This window comes from Gossypium raimondii, chromosome 8 (assembly GCF_025698545.1).
Source record: "Gossypium raimondii isolate GPD5lz chromosome 8, ASM2569854v1, whole genome shotgun sequence".
In the NCBI taxonomy this organism is placed as follows: domain Eukaryota; kingdom Viridiplantae; phylum Streptophyta; class Magnoliopsida; order Malvales; family Malvaceae; genus Gossypium; species Gossypium raimondii.
This window is the reverse complement of record NC_068572.1, coordinates 1,453,088-1,470,649: the sequence shown is the minus strand read 5'-3', so window position 1 is coordinate 1,470,649 and position 17,562 is coordinate 1,453,088. Positions and strand designations below refer to the sequence as shown.

The following is a 17,562-nucleotide window of genomic DNA, read 5'->3' as shown; positions in this document are numbered from 1 at the left end:
GTTTCGTACTTTCAAAATTTTAAAATTCAAATTCAAATTCAAATATTTTTTTAATTAATCAACGTGACATTTTAAATAAAAATATTTACTTGATAGCAAATTAGCAATATAATGTTAATGTGACATTTAAAAAAAACTCAATTAATAACAACATAACTAACAAAATAACATTGCGGTGAATTTGAATTATGAAGAGTATAGAAACTTATAATGTATTTTAATTATTGCTTAAAATGTTAATTTTAAAGTTGAAATCCAATTTGAGATAAAATCAAACTATTTGAGCTCATTAAATTAGGCTCAGCCATGCTTATTTACTTGTGAAAAACAAACTCAAGTACATATACTCGAGTTTGAATTGATTTTTCGGTCTTAATAAAATTATATTAAAAAAAGAAAAACTCAATCAAGAGTCACTCGAATCAAGTATTAAAATACTCGAACTCAGCTTGCTCAATCCAAATTATTATCTCAAAAAAATTGATAATACAACTGAAAATCAGTACTGTATTACATGGCAACAATGAAAACTAAACTCCTGCATGCACCCTATCATTACAATAAGCTATGACTTGTAACTCAAGCAATAGTTTACTTGGTTAATATCTCTTTGTGAGCTTTAAATGAGAGAATCACATTCCAAACCAAAGCAATAAAATTTGCAGCAAGGACCTGAAAATTTCCGAACCACCGACAATGCAGTTAGAACATGTAAAAGAAATTGACCGGCCGGAAAAGAGAGGTTTAAACTGAATCTAGAAAATAGGGTTTAAAGTAATGAATCAAGGAAACTAGAACCTAAACCAAGAGAACAAACAAGCATTTGTCAATTCAATGTATTCAGCTTCATGGGACATCAAGATCGAAATGAGTACAGTTGTTTTAGGACAATATGAATACTACCTATGTTACTTGGACACAGGTGTGAGTATCAGACATTTGTATGGTTAGACTTTTTTTCATATATTTGGAGGATCCTTGAAGGTCAGATCTCCATATCCATGTGTCTCGCACGAGGGTCGGACATGGGTATTTCAAAGAAAAAGAAGAGTCCGAGCAACATGGAATACTAACATGACAGCTAAACATCAAACCAAAAAGAATTGAGCACATCAAGTAAAAGTTTTCGAAGTGTATGTACTGAGAACCACTAACATGAGTCGCATTCAAAATGCTTAGATATAATCAACCTCTCAACACATTAACCCTAATTGACAACCACAATTATATTGCCTAAACTTGTTTATCGTGATTCATAACTCATCGATACCAGTTTAACACAACTAAAATCTACGAATTGTTTGATAATAACAAACTGCTTAAAAGGCTCTCTTCTTAAGTATAACTAAATGCTACCACCAATTAATACAACATGAAGCTATTTAGTAGGTTGATGTTATATTATAAACAGTTAATACACAAATCATGTTAATTTTTTGAGTTATGTAACGAAGTACGCACGTTAAGTTGCGAGTTTAATAACCCTATTGAAATTGTATTAGACAGTTGTGATAAAATAGCATAGCAATAGCTTTTCTTCCAATGATAATAGTAATAGATTCTGATCAATTTAAAAAAAGATCACCTGGAACTGTTGCGGGACGAACCGAAAGTTGAGAAATTGGAAAGGTATCCATAGCTGCCAATTTGCAATAACAGCAGAAAACCATTCCTACAGGGTGAAGTTTAAATATGTGTGAGAGAGAGAATGCAAACCCGGGAGAGTAAATGAAAATGTCAAAAACCAACTTCAAAGAATGTATAAATATTTTAAGGTTAGAGATGTGCCAATGTATTAAGACCACCTGTCGAAGTTTGGGTATAACTTGCGACGGCTTTCCTTCTAGTGTCACCAACGTGGATAAGAAAACTCCGATAAAGATAGGAGAAAACATAAACTGCACTATGTTGCATAAGAATTAGTAGAAACGCTTAAACCAAAGGAACTAATAGAAACGTTTGGCAGATTTAGTACGAAAGATAGCTTACCTGATCCAGTAAAAGCCGCAAGATAGCACCTGATGCTCCAGGCAATTTTACCAAGTTACTTAGACATAAATACCTGCAAAATTACCGAGTAATATATGAAAAACGGAAAAATAATCTCACATGCAAAAACGAATCGTTTTAAATTAAAACAAGCATTGTTCCATCATGAACTGTCTAAGAAACATAATAAATACAAGAGAACTTTGCATATGATGCCCCAAAATGCGTTATCCCGAAAGTACAAGTCATCCACTTATTAAAATTCTTCCACAATAACTTCGATAAAAACGGGGATGATTTATTAAGACATCCGATTTTGAAATGTAAGCAAACAATATAAGTAAAAAAACCAAAAGCCACATTAACAAAACAACAAAGCACTAGAGATTCATTTTAAACAAACAAAGAATAGATCATGAAAATTACCAGAAGTGCAATGTAGGACCAACTAACACCAAACCCAGTAGTGTAAACAGAAATGTCCTTTTCACGTCTAGGGATGGCGCATGATCAATTGCAAGCTGAAACCAAAATTTTCAATGTCAAGTCATGCCTAATATTGCATTAAAAAGATACAATAATCTATATGATTTAACTGAGAGATTTATATCTCAAACATAGCAAACTACAGTTGCCTTAATAATAAAGGATAAAATAAAACAAGGAAAACCCAAAATTTTGCTATTTTGCTCTTGGCAGAAAACATTCTCATGCTATTTATATCCTCCACTTTCGGATTAATTTTCAGCTTTAATTCTTATCAAATGGTTAAAACTATTATTTCATTACATCGTAACCAATAGCACATGAACACAACCATCGTATTCCTTAGGGAAGACACATTAAAGTACTGTTTCCATTGCTTTCAACCAGCAAGATGATAGCACAAGTTCTTTTTTACTAATCACCAATTTTGCCTATTTTATTCAACAACAACGGCTTTGACATGGATAAAACTATACTCTTAACACTGCTTCTCAATAATACATTTTTTTAACAAAAAACGGCACTTTGAATTGAAAAAAAAAAAAAAAAGAAGGAAAAGTAATCGTTTTGTTGTGTTTACTCAACAAAGAAAATAAAATCAAGTGAAACTAGAAAACCAGATGGAAAACCAGGAAAAAGGAGGAAATTACTCATAGTGCATTGTCATTCTAAATGGAACTTAGAAACTTACTTGGCAAATCAAATCTCCAACACAAGTCAAAAGTGCAGATGTCACTGCTTTTGTCAACACGGGATGTTTTGCTAGAAGAGCCAAATACCTGTTAAATAAGCAACATAAATACTTTGGAACCAAGCCAGAGTAGTAGTTTAGAGTACTAGTCCTGTGAAAGTTCCATAACACCATAACAAACACTCCTCAACCAGCATTCACAAGAAGAAGTAAATTTTCTAAGAAACCATTACAAATGCTTCATAAATGAGAAAGTATTATACCTTTAAGCAATCAGCATAATCTTGTCAAGGAAAATACAAAGCTTAAAAGTTTCTTATGGTCATGTTATTCAATTTTAAGCAACACCTTTAAGAACAAAAATCGGACAGAATGTAAAATCAACATGCCAAGTGTCCTAAATCATACACATAGGTAACTAGAGTCTTGTTTATGTATGTGTATGTGTATGTGTATATATAGGCAAACTCAATGATGGCTTTAAACACAGATGATTGGCAGTCAATAATGTAAATTACTAATTAAACAGATTTTGTAAGTTTTTATCTAAAATCTTCCAATCATCTACCTCCATAACATCCCACTGTAGAACTATTCTCAATTCAACAAATAAACAAGTATGTTTATCAAACTAACTTTATGCAGCCTATCAATAGCATAGGTAGATACTATCTCCTTAGGGAACCAAAGCTAGAACAAGCTACTGAACAATTGAAACATGAAGTACCACCAATTTTGTTATCAGACATGGTACAACTATTTCTTACTGATGAAGGATCTAAATGACTAGAGTTTTACTAAATTCTTTTACCCTATTATCGAACATTCCCTCTCATTGTTCTTCTTCTTCTTCTTCTCTTCTAAAACATTACCGAGTACTTTCATCGCATTGAAACAGCAGTAATAATCTACTTCATTCTAGTTCTACAGCTTGTTGACATTCGTCACTAAACCAAGCTATCCTACATGTAGTGCATTGTGAGTTTAAGCCAGATAAAACATGTATATCGAGCAGCCTAATAACGAAACCTTTAATGACAAGCATTTTAGATAATTGTATTCAAAACATCCATCAATTTGCAGCAGAGAAAATTCGAAAAATAGCAAAATGATATTACAAATTTAAAAAAGCAAGGCAAGGCTTTTAGTTCATTACCATGAAAGCAAGGACCAACCACTTTCTCCTCCATTGTTACCAGTCCCACCACCTTTGCCACCAGAATTCCCATCACCGGAACCTCCAAACCCACCGTTTCCACCGGACCCACCGTCCGAAACTGCTGACACACGTGAATAATCCAAACCCAACTGCCCAGCTCCCGTTTTGCGAGCACCCCAGTCCTTAAAAACAGCTCGATGGTTCGAACTCGAAAGACATGGATAGGAACCGTCTTTGGACTCTCTAATGGGAGACCTAGTACCACCTGCAGGAAGGCACGCGTTTTGGGAAGAAAAACCCGTAAAACGGCACAAGTGAGGGAATTTACGGGTAAGTATAGCGGAATTTAGAGCCATTTTTTTTTTTTTTTGGTCACTGGCAATTCACAGACCACTTTGGTTCTATGGGATTATGTTTTATGGCTGTGCCTCTGCTATGAGTTGAAGGATAGGCGGGCAAAACTGGAGTGAAGTGGAGTGCCCTCAGTAGTCCATTTTAAGCTGAAGCAGAATGGTTAAATTCTATAAAAGGTCCCTGTACAATTCAATTTTTACTGATTCAGTTCATTTTGTTATAATTTGATTTTTCTCGAAACGTATATTTTCAGAGTAATTTTTTCAATTAATTTCATCAACAATTTTGAAGCCATGTTTTGATAAGGTAAATGCTAGAATTCTTCATGGCTTCGGTTACGTTGCAGTTCAATTTTTTAAAATAATTGTATCCATTCGATTCCCTATTCAATTGATTTAATCGGAAGATTCAATTGAAGAAACTTCATACATTTAATTTAATATAATATAAGTATTTTAAAAATTTATGCCATAATTATTTAATTTTATAATATTAAAATCATCATAACCAAAAATAAATATTTAATATATTTAAAGAAAATATATATTTAACACGAATATAAATATTAAAATATATAATTTCATTACATAATTACATAATTATTAATTTATATATATAAATAAAGAAGTTATTAATTAAAATTATTTTTAACATAATATATATAATATTTTTATTATATAATTACATATTTATTATTTTATTTATATAAATAAAGGAGTTACTAATTAAAAAGATGAATTAAAAAACTTGAAAATAATATATTTATTAATTATTAATTAAATTTATAAAAGAAAGTTTAAAACAATATTTAAGCATCTAAACATTTTGTAAATTGTGTGTTCAGATACATCAGAACAAAACGCATTCTACAGCGAGCGTTTTCTATTTCTCTCTCTAAAATCAGTCTATTTTCGATCTATTTCCCTCATTATATTCCAAAATCGACATTTATTGCTAATTTACCCTCTTTTGCCTACTTACATATACAATTAATTATATTTACTTGAAATAAAAATAAATTAAATTTACTTTTATCGTATATAATTAAATCAAATCAAAATTATATATATAATTACATAAATTTAAATCCACACACCATATTGTATATTAAATCAAATTTTATCGGCAATTTTAAAGGTTTATCACATTTTTAATTTCATGATTTATATTTCTCGTTTATAATTTATGTCTAATAATGAATTTTATCCAAATTGTAAAAGCTAATAAATTAGAATCTTTATTTTACTTTGTCGAATTTAGTCACCATATTTTATGAAATTTGTAATGTTAGTTTAATTATTGGTAAACACGCTATATTGAATTGTTAATATCAAGGACAATGACTCAATAGTACGGTTTAACATGGTTACTCAATAAGGGTTAATATATCATTTGGTACTAGAGTTTAGCATCGACGTTCAACTTGGTACATGAGTTTAGCTTCAAATTTTAAATTGATACACAAATTGAATGACACCATTTGGTCCAATGAATGTTTGAAAGGTATGCCATAGTTAAATAATAAAAAAATAGTCACATAGGTACATAATTGGAAAAAAAAACCCAGATACCTAATTGAATATTGAACTAAACTTAGGTACTAACGAGAGAAAAAAACTTAGGTACTACATTGAACATTTAAGTCAAACTCATGCATCAAACATTAAAGTGAAACTTAATTACCAAATACTATATTAACATTTTTCTTGAAGTAGGAGGACCAAATTGAACATTTAAACGAGAAAAAAAACTCATGTACTAAATTGAATATTTAAGTCAAACTCATGCATCAAATCAAATTGAACATTACAGTGAAACTTAATTACCAAATACTATATTAACATTTTTCCTAAAGTAGGAGGACCAAATTTTGATAATTTAAGGGATGAAATTCGTAATTAGGCCTATACTTTATCTTTTATATATATTGGGTCAAACTAAACCGAACAAATGGACGGCCCAAATCCCAAATCCCAAATGCCGATGACCCAAAGTCTAAACTCTTAACTAAACCGAACCAAGCCCATCTGAACCGTTAAACTGCAGCTTCCTTTTTTTGTTGTTTTTAGTGCTAAAGAAAATCCGGTTCACCATATTCACATATATGAATTGATCAGATCAAATTATTCAGATTATAAAGGAAAAAGAAAAAAATTAGTGAATTTTGACTGGATTGTTCTTGGATCCAACTTTTTGGAGATTACAGAGAAAGAAAGATTGATTTGAAAATACACAATACGAATAATCGCGATGGGTTTCAAGATATTTGTGGTGGCGATGATGGTGGGTTTCATCGCAGCGGCTCAGATTTCATTAGCATCCACCGTGCCTGCTTTTCTATGGGCTCCTGGGTAAGTTTTTTTTTCTTCATGGTTTTGATTTCATTGAATCAATTTGTAAAAGAATTGAAAATTTCTAGTTTAGGGTTCTTGTAAATTGGGATCTCATTTATTTCGAATATCTTTGATTTGTGATTTGCAGTTTCTCTAGCGTTGAATCGAAGGAATCTGTAAATTATCAGATCATGTCTCCAAAGGATCTAGCTAACTCTGTTCTTTCTCAAGGGGGATGGTCTGACTTACTGGTAATTTGAGCTTTATTCCCCTTCAGTATTATAGCCATGGTTTTTGAAATTTGTTGATTTTGTTGATTAATTGCGATTATCCGTTTCGATTTTAGTGCTCCGAGAGGAAAAATGAGCGCCCTGTTGATCTCGCCGTTGTTTTTGTTGGTAGAGAGGTAATGTTGGAATTTTGTATATTATTTTATAAGCTTCACAATTAAGCATCCTTTTTTCAAACCTCTGCCCACAACATGGAAAATAAAAATAATAGTAGTTGTATTTAGCTGCTTCTTTTTCCCTTTTCAGTTGTATTTTGCAGAGTGAATTTGTTTACTTCTTTTGGTACTGCAGTGGCATAGATTCGCTATGTTATTTTATTGAAATCTAAAATCTAATTCAATGAGTTGGAACTATTTAGCATATGAATACAACAATTCTTGTTGATGTTCGTGTTATGATGTTGATAAATATTTATTCATTTCTTGAAGTTCACTGTTGCATTGTGGTAAGCTGCAATTGGTGCTAACTTTCATGTCCACGTGACTTATGATATTTGCTTTTATTCTTTGTAGTTGCACTCTTCAGATGTTGCAGGGAACAAACATGCAGATCCGACTCTTTTGAACTTGCTTAAGGTGACTAGATTTCACCGAGTTGGGGTATTAATTACTTTGGATTCCGGTTCCCTGTTTCTTCGTCACTGATTCATATTGTTGAACAGGACTCTTTTACCAAGTCCAACTTCTCAATGGCGTTTCCATATGTAGCTACTTCTGAGGAGGAAACAATGGAGAATTTGTTGGTTTCAAGTTTTAAGGAAGCCTGTGGGAACGGTTTGGGAGTTGCTAATGTTGCATTTTTGGAATCGTGCTCTATAGAGGGTGGAGATTTCCAGAAACTTGCAAACTTGCATTCGGTCCATGTAAATCAACTTCAAAAATTTTATTTTAAATGCATCAATACAAAATGTGGTATTATGGAAATGATCAGTACCTTGTCTTCTCCATCTTATTAATTCCTTTACGATTTTCTGATAAACAATAAACAGGATCATCTAGTTTCGAGGATGGAAAAGAGAACAAAGGGGGAGACTGATCTGGTTGTCCTATGCCATGGAGGCTTTCAGTCTCTGAAAGAGCTTGACCAACCATTCCCAGAGAGTATGCTATATTAGCACATTTCTTATCTTAGTGAAGACTGATTACTCTAAAATGTATTCACGTGTTGTTTTATTTAAATATGCAGGTGAGATTTTGACTGAAGTCATGAGTTCTGTGGAGCAATCTGGGGCAAAATATGCAGCCCTTTATGTTTCCGATCCTTTTAAGTCCATCCACTATCCCGGTTATAGAGAGCTCGAAAGGTTTCTTGCTGATGATACTGCAAAGAATGGTTCAGCCAGTCCCAAAGTCTGCGATGAGGTTTGCCAGCTAAAATCATCACTCCTTGAGGGAGTTTTAGTTGTAAGTCTTTGTCTTTGCCCTCCACATTTCTGTTACCTCTAATCTAACGACAATGCTTTTCCATTATGAGTGTTCTGATATGGTTATATGGATTTGGAAATGCATTCTTATTGTTTCAGTGTTTACTAATCCTTTCTTGGATTCAGAATGCTTTTGTAGTCACGAGTGTTGTGATGTGGTCATATGGATTTCAATATGTGTTTTTTCTTTCAGTGTTGGTCTTTTCAGTCCATATCTTATTGCTTATATTATGCCTAGAGGGATCCTTATGTGGCCGCACTGCATGATTTTCAGGGAATTGTGTTGCTTTTAATCTTAGTATCAGGCCTTTGCTGCATGATGGGCATTGATACTCCAACAAGATTCGAGGCACCCCAAGAAAATTGATCTGTCTGTTTGGTACTACCTAGCATCTTTATGTTGTAATAAGGCTTCTGTCCTTATGGTATCTACGAATTGGTTCTTTGAAACTGCACAAGATCAGCCATGACCTGAAACAAGCACCACAAGCCTGGCATCTAGAGCTAAGTAGTTTCCTTCTGCAATATGATTAAGAACTCAGTTCCATATGTTTGTTTATTCATCTATGTTAAGGATTCCATCCAAATTTTATTTCTTGGTTTATGTGAATTATCTTGTAGTCCTAGGAAGTAATAATAATAATATGATGTTCAGTCTTTTCTGGCAACAATTGTCTCTTATATTAGTCTTAAAATATCATGGTCTTTGAATTATTTGATGTGTTGAGGTAATCTAAAGTTTATAAGGGTTGTTTCATTTCTAAGTGTTACATATCAGTATCGAAGCAAAAATGATACATCAGCTCATACGGTACTAACTACATTGCTTTAGATGCACACTCCTTTAGTGGACCTGCTCACTATTCTGAATTGAGAACACGGACGTCATCAAAATGAAGCGCGGTCACTTACCGATGGTGGTCCGATATCAGAATTGCACTTCCATCATAAGCTCACCGAATTCGTTTACGGGATTATGTTGAGCAGTTTTCATCTGCTCATTCATGGTGAATAGGGTTCCATGTATTCTACCAAACTGAGGGTGTGATGTATCTCCTGCAATGAATTCATGAGTTATATTACTCACCTGAATGGAACTCCGACCTGGCACCTTTCGAACACCTGTCTTTCATCATCTTCCTTGCCATTACAGACTTATCCATTCTCCCAGCTGAAGCATATATATTGGATAAAATTGCATAGTTCCCACTATTCCAAGGCTCCAACTGTACCAAATGGAGCAAAGCTAACTCTCCCAGCTCAGCATCACCATGAGTATTAGATGCAGCAAGAACAGAACCCCATTTAGCTACATTCGGCTGAAATGGCATCCAACTAACTAGTTCGAGCGCTTCTGCTAGGTAACCGGCTCGAACAAGTAAATCGATCATACAACTTGCAATGCATTTCAGTGCTGATATGACGGCAGTCCAAGTTATAACAGTTCTATGGATCATATTCTCAAACACTTGCAATGCATTCGTTATGAATTCGAATACATTTCAATTAGTGCATTTTTAAGGGTAACCATTTGATTCGTTTTCGAATGTAGCCATGAATGCATTCTCCCAATTGAAACAATAAATTAATTTACATATTATTTATTTTATAAATTAGTAATTGATCAAACGAAAAATCAATCAACATTGTTAATGACAAATCTTATAATTTAGCAATTAAAACAATATTTTTTTATTTTATAATAAATAAATTTATTATTTAAAAAACGACCTAACCGAATAAAAGAAAGTTCAATTTTAATAATATAAACAGCTCATATTTATTTGGTTTTTAATTAAAAACGAACAAACCAAATGGACATCCTTGAAGAAAGGATCTACTTATACAATGTTATAACTTTTTTATGATCCAGTTATTGAATTTCATGTTACATTCAATTTTAAATAAAAATATTTTAATTATTTGTTTTATGTAAAATGGTTTCAACCCTTAAACATATATTAATATAAACAGTATTTTAAATCGATATAATCGAGATATTGAGTTAACTTGAAATTTTACATACATAATAAATACAATTATATTAATAAATTTAACAATTAATTATAAAAAAATATAAAATTATATTAATTTTGCACCTATACAAATAGGTGCCTTGATATACCATGGATCCCATATTGAGAAATGCCAGTTTACAATAATAAAGTGTCGGCATATACATAGCTAAATCAATAGGTTGTTGAAAACAATAGAGGCTACAAGTCTACAACAACAACACAAGAAATTGGCCAAATACAACATATGGATAAAAAAGAATCAAATAAAAAAGCAATTTTCGATTATAATCGACTCAATTAAGGTTTAATCGATTTTGATTTGGACAATTATTTTAATTAATTAATAGCTTTTAAAATTCAAACTAACCCGGCAAAGAATGGTTTAATTTAATTTTAATCATTTATAAATATAAAAATATATTATTCAAGTCTAATAAATACTCTTTATTGGGCATAAAAATTAGTCTCATGAGTTTATAATATATATTTTTATTCAACAGGCGTTTCCCATAGAAAGAGAAAATAAATATAAAAGAAACAGAATACTGAAAAGGAAAAAAGAAAACCCATAAATAAGAAAGAAAATCCGAAAATTTGAAAAAGAAAAAGAAAAAGAAAAATGAAGAAATCAGGAGCAGCGGAGAAGAGGAAAGCTCGAAGATCTTCGGCGTCCGTACAAAATGTTGGCAGAGATCCCAGCTCCGACACTCCTCCTAGGGTTCGTCATTTTCTTTTCTCATTTATTTTTTCCGATCTAGGGTTTTTGTTTTGAATTGTTAATTGACATTTTTCTTTTTTAGATTTACAAAAAAAACTTCGTTTGGTTTTGATCTGAAATTTTTGTTATGAATTTAGTGTAGATATTACAATCGTTTTTTTTTAACGAAGACAAAAATCTAATTTTATTTGCATTGCTAAGAAAACATAAGATGTTGATTTGTATTAATTTTTGGGACTAGTTTAATTATTGCATTACATTTTTCATGTGAGGGAATTGAGGCAAGAAATTCTATGATCTTTTTTTTTTTAATCTAGTTTATTTCTTTTGAAATGTTCTTTTTTATTATATTAAGCATTAAAAGGGGGGAAATGAGGAAGGGAAATTATGATCACGTTTAATGCTTTTTCCGGAAAGGCTCGGTGTAGAGGATATGGTAAAATTGTGGAAATTATGATGGCTTAGTTTTGATAAGTTTGCCAGACAAATTCGGAAAAAGTTGTTTCCATGGTGGAAAAATGATTGCATTTTAACTTACTAATGGTTAAAAAACCTGTGATGATATATTTTGCTTGACTGTCTAGGATGCTTTTGTGATTTGTACTTGTTTGCCCGACCAACTGGACTTATTTTACTCGAATGCGAGGGTTTGATACGATTATGCTCAATTTTTTTCCCAAGTTTTCCATGTATTGGAGGGTCATATCCCCATACATTTGGTTACTTGTCTCATGAATTTGAGGGTTACTTGTGTTCCAATGTGTTTGTCCTGGCCAATTTTTATAAGTGATAATAATTCGTGAATTTTATAATGTTATTGTTATTTAATTTCTGTGACATTTCCTTTCTACCCAGAAACAAGCTGCCAAGCAGGATGTATATCAATTGTTTGCTGAGAAAGTTAGAGACCATAAAGATTTGGAGTCTAGATGGGCTGTCTTGCAAGAAACTCGTGTCGAATATTTTAGGGGGAAGGATTTTGTAAGCTTTATGAAAAATCATCCTGAGCTTAAAGAAATACTGGAATCAGATAGAGATCTTGAAACTGAAGATATTGCCAATAATTTGTTACAAAAAAATCTTTTGGTGCGGTGTGACCGTGTGGTGAAAACTGTTCGTCCGGGGAAGAAAAAGTTGTCTACCTGGCCTGCACATTTAGAAATCTTTCCTGTAAGTATTTTATTTGTGTAACATTAAAATATTTGATAAATCATTTACTTATTTCACTTTTAGGTAGTATGGCTGCTTGAGATTCTTATACAAAAATTTCTATATGTAATGTGTATTCTTGTTTACTTTGTTAATATATTCAAAGAGTTATCTTAAAATGCAGACTAGATCTGTCCAAACTTTTTCAGGATAAACCTGAAGATTTCATGCTTACAATTTGTAAATACTTTAGGCCTAGACTTATATACATTGATCTACTATGTTCTCTCAACCTAAGTCACAGGGGCTTGTTCCATCTTATTGAGTTATCCTCTAACCTGAAGTCTTCTATGTATCAAGGATTGGAATCTCTTTTTGGTCTGATTAAGATGATAACTTCTGTTTCATGTGGTCTTGGATGCTTTTCTGTGACAAAAGGTGTTATATGTTATAAACATTCACTGTCATTTGCTTCTGTACAAAGTTTATTTTATGGTCCCTGCCCCACCTCCTGCCCCCTAATTTCTGTGCCTTCAATGCTCTGGTGCTGTTTTCATATTTGCTCTTGAAGTAATATGCATTTATTGTTCGGTTAAACTTGCATTATTCATTTTATTCGTCATTAAACCATTTAATTGTTACAAAATTACACTATTAACCAAAGCAGACACATTGCCATTATTTGGGAAGACAATATAAAGTCTGCTTTCACATGAAACTAAGCTTCTAAATTATTGCATTTCGGAATGCTGACATTGGCATTTCAAACAGCATCCATTTGCTCTTGCAATTGGCTATGGCTATTTGCCTTATGCTTTCTCTGTTTTCTTATCCATAATGTTGTTATTTTGCAGAATCACCTGTCTTCCTCAAACTAATGCTTTTATCTGGTTCTGACCCTTTTTGCAGGAGCGAGTGTTCTCTGAAAATGATGCCTTTTTTGCATGGACGTTTGTGAAACGAAGGCCATTATGGCAGACACTTCTCTCATTTTTCTGGCCCATATTGACTCTTGCAATCTGCTTGTTTCCTGTATATCCACATCGATGCAAATTACTAATACTCTACTCATGCGCGGGACTTCTTCTACTTATTCTCTCCTTGCTTTTATGTAAGTTTTTCTGTATTAATTTCTTTTTCTGGATGTTATTTGATATTAATATTCATCGTATCCTTTTCTATGTAATTTGGTTAATTCTTTTCCAATATTAGGAACATTTTAATGCTATTAAAAACTAAATTTTCTTTGTTTACTATGTTAAAGTAGAAACATCATTTGTAAATGCTGGCCGAAGAAAGCAGTTGTTAGTTTGATTTTGGGGTTGGTGACCAGCATTTGAAATGATGTTGGTACAATTCCTTGCCTATCAAGCAAGGTTTTTCTGCCCATTTGGGTTTTATTTGCTAAGTAAATATTACATTACTTTTAAACCCTGTTTTTTAGGCACTGAACCCTGTTGTCACGTGTGCTATTCTAAGATTGTAATTCTATATCATTACAGTTTTATCTAATGTTAGTGTAATTCTTTGCTCAGGTTTAAATTTCGGTTAATGCAACTAAACTTTTGGCCTAATAATGCCACTTGATGTAAGCAGTTACATTAATTCTCTCTTGCTTGGGTTACTGCACATACAATACAGATGTGCATGTAGGTTGCGCCCTTTCTATCTAGATGGTGCATTTGTTATTTCCGTCTTGCCAATAAGATAGATACATACAAGACAGATGTGCATGTAGGTTGTGTCCTTTCTATTCGTCTTGTCATTAAGCATCTGTCTTAGTCACTGATAATATAAAACTTATGAATTGGTAGCGATTGTATATTCTCCGATCTCTCTTTCTCTCTTGTGTGTGTATACTACTGAAATAACAATAGCATATGACATGGGAACTGAACTGAGCTATGGTCTTTGGGAACACAAAAATATAGCAAAACTCATATTGGCTATAACTGACTTTATACTGGAAGAGGAAACGTTGTATGTTAATTTCCTTTCCACTAATATTCCCCATAAACTAAATTACCAACGGCGTAATATATCACCAAAAAATTCCTTTAGGAAGTAAAATAGTGAGCCAGAGATACATGTTGGACGAACCAACTTTCCGGTCAAATTTAGGGACAAGTGGAACTACCTTGCTAAACCCCTTATGTTTGCACTTATTGCTGTTGAGTTAAAACAGATTAGTGTCTTGAACTGCCTGGCTGTGATCCTGGTTTTTAAAAGGTTGTTTGCATGATCAATTTTAGTTGTTCAAATCACCGGTTCTTTCTGTACCTTTTTTCTATTGCATGTTTGCTTTTCTTTTCTCTATTTTCATTCAAACTTCAAACTTTGTAGTGAGAGCTGCAATATTTGGTGCTGCATGGATCGTCCTGGGAAAGCGTATTTGGTTCTTCCCTAACATCCTTGCTGAGGAAGCAACGCTGCGAGAATTGTTCCGGTTTTTGCCCAAAAAAGATGAAGAAGAACGTCCAAAATGGACAGCTAGACTGTTTTATGCAATTGTGGCTGTCTTGGTTATATTGCTGCTGAGGCATCATGCTCCTGATGAGGCTGCTAGAGCAAGGTCAGTTCCAAATCTGCTCTTGGTCATAAGATTTTTTTTTTTTATTAATCCAGAGAGCAGTGTGATCATATTATTGCGGTAAAAGTACCGCAGAGGCCCTTGTACTAGGAGTTGGATTACATTTTGCCCTGTCTACTCAAAAAATGAGCAAATCAGTCCATATACGTTAGTTCAAAGAGCATATTGGTGCTTTCTATTAAAAATTTCATCTATTTGTACTATTAAAAACTGGCGTAGGTAACGGGATAACCAGACAATAATTTGTGGCATGCCACATGTACATCATGCTGACATAGAGGGATCTGTTTTTAACAATAGAAATGGTGAAATTTTTAATTGAAGGACTAGTTTGCTTTTTGATTTAACGTATAGGGACTAATTTGCCCCATATTTTTTAGTAGATGGGGCAAAATGCAATCCTACTCTTAGTACAAAGGCCACCATGGTACTTTTATCTATTAGTGCTTTAAAAGGCCTATACAGTGCTTCATGATTTCCATCATTAAAGGCATCTTCACTCTCGATCTAGAATTTATGAGGACAATTGTAGTCTTCAAGCACTTACATATGTGTGTATACATCATGTGTTTCGTAAACAGTTTCAATCATTCTGGACTGGTGTTCTTGGAATCATTCGTCATCATACATCTAAACCCTTTTATACTACTCTTGCAGATATCAAAAACGGATGTCGAACATAATCGACGACGTCCTCGAATGGTCTCCTAGCCTAGCTCTCTCCGGGATGATGGAGAAACAACCAGTAGTTAATGCCACAGAAGATAACAACAAATTTTCAAATGAAAGCAAGGTAAACTCTGAAACTGTAACCCCCCCGGATGAAACTGAAAATCCCGACGAAACCGATCAACATCAGACCAATAATACCATATGATAACGATGATCATGTTGGTAGATGGATTATAGTTCCTAAATGAGTGTAATATCAACTGAAGAAAAAATAAAGGGCGGTTGGTTATTAAATTTGTGTTTTTTTGAAATATAGGTTAAAAGAACTAACTCTAGGGCACAGTTTAAGTCATGTGAGAGGTTTATAACTATACATTAAAATATTTGATGTTGCTTTTTTATGTTTTTGGTAACCTTTGGTTAAAATTGATTCCATATTTTCATTTATATATGCATTATGCCTATAAATTATTTTTTGGCCTAAGCCATATAATCTGAATTGAATTATCTTAGATTAATTTATGAGAAATAGCTATCTATATTTATATCTATTATATTAAAGTTCAAGGCTGAGTTGGTGTTACGAGTCAATTAGATATCAATTCAGTCGTGAAAAGATTAAAACCCGATTCTTTTATAAAGTACCAATTATTATTATAAGAGTGTTTTGTTTTGGTTAAAATGTGATGTTAGTCTATGGACTTGTAAAGAATTTGAGGTTTGTTCTATTTACTTTTAAAGTTAAAATGTAATCCATTTACTTTCTCAATTTGAAAATCCCAATCATTATGGTCTTTATTTGTCAAAATTTGTCAATTTAATATGTTTACTTTTTACCTATCAATGAGGATAGTTAGAACTTTTTTACGAATATCGTAAGTATTTTTTATTAAAATTTATCGATTAAAATTCCAACTTGACAATGTCAAAAAAAAATTCCAATTTAAAATTTTGATAAATTTTAATCACGTGAGGATTAAAATTTAAAATTTGACAAAGTACACATATTCTGACTTTTTTGTATTTTTATATAAAATTTATAAAGATGAATTTAAATCCATGTATGTCAAACTTGAATTTAAGATAACACAATAATAAATTAGAAGTTTTTCTTTTGTTCAACACAATAATAAATTAGATGAAACATATAAAAATGCAATTTATTTTTTAAGAAAAGGACAAGTTTAAAATTGACGAGAAAGGTTTGTGGGTTTAAAGATAAAGCTAAACATTTTATTTTAAAACAAAATAAATCACTTCCCATTTTATTTTTCAAACTTTTGGCGCATTTTAAAAGGTTATAATTATGGTTTATTTAGTCATATTTTTAATTATTTTTAATATAAGAGAAAGAAGTATCGAATTTAGCGTCAAATTTTTTATCATTTAATAGATATAATTTGATATTTTAATCTCAATTTAAAATAATTTATTTTTTAATTCAAATTAATATTATTATTTTTATAAAGAGTTATTTTCAGTATTCAATTGTTATATAAATTTATTACTGTCCAATGTATTTGATTAAATTTTCACTTGAGTTTGATGGTATGGTGAAATGCAAATTTATCATGGATAAAATAGGATTGATTAGCTTTTATTTAACTCGGCTGATATGAGTATTGTTGTCAATGTAGGAAGATCTAGATTTGAGTACGTAAAAATATATTATCCTCTTATATATGGGTTG

General features: G+C 32.1%; 3 protein-coding genes across 3 annotated transcripts; 2 read left to right on the top strand and 1 right to left on the bottom strand.

Annotated features, from left to right (window-relative positions):
• Nucleotides 1–427: 427 nt before the first annotated feature.
• On the bottom strand, nt 428–4,787 carry LOC105790122 (protein sym-1). The gene is made up of 7 exons (XM_012617546.2): nt 4,323–4,787; nt 3,167–3,254; nt 2,416–2,510; nt 1,990–2,062; nt 1,806–1,898; nt 1,586–1,672; nt 428–672 (listed from the first exon to the last, which is right to left on the bottom strand). The coding sequence occupies exons 1-7, from the start codon at nt 4,679–4,681 to the stop codon at nt 592–594; spliced, it is 876 nt and encodes a 291-aa protein (XP_012473000.1). The 5' UTR covers nt 4,682–4,787; the 3' UTR covers nt 428–591.
• Nucleotides 4,788–6,765: 1,978 nt separating this feature from the next.
• LOC105790121 (uncharacterized) lies at nt 6,766–9,396 on the top strand. Its single transcript, XM_012617545.2, has 8 exons — nt 6,766–7,030; nt 7,161–7,263; nt 7,359–7,418; nt 7,815–7,877; nt 7,964–8,164; nt 8,291–8,402; nt 8,488–8,705; nt 9,000–9,396. The coding sequence occupies exons 1-8, from the start codon at nt 6,930–6,932 to the stop codon at nt 9,090–9,092; spliced, it is 951 nt and encodes a 316-aa protein (XP_012472999.1). The 5' UTR covers nt 6,766–6,929; the 3' UTR covers nt 9,093–9,396.
• Nucleotides 9,397–11,265: 1,869 nt separating this feature from the next.
• Nucleotides 11,266–16,319, top strand: LOC105790120 (uncharacterized). The gene is made up of 5 exons (XM_012617544.2): nt 11,266–11,461; nt 12,317–12,631; nt 13,520–13,721; nt 14,954–15,182; nt 15,858–16,319. The coding sequence occupies exons 1-5, from the start codon at nt 11,363–11,365 to the stop codon at nt 16,075–16,077; spliced, it is 1,065 nt and encodes a 354-aa protein (XP_012472998.1). The 5' UTR covers nt 11,266–11,362; the 3' UTR covers nt 16,078–16,319.
• The last annotated feature ends 1,243 nt before the right edge of the window (nt 16,320–17,562 follow it).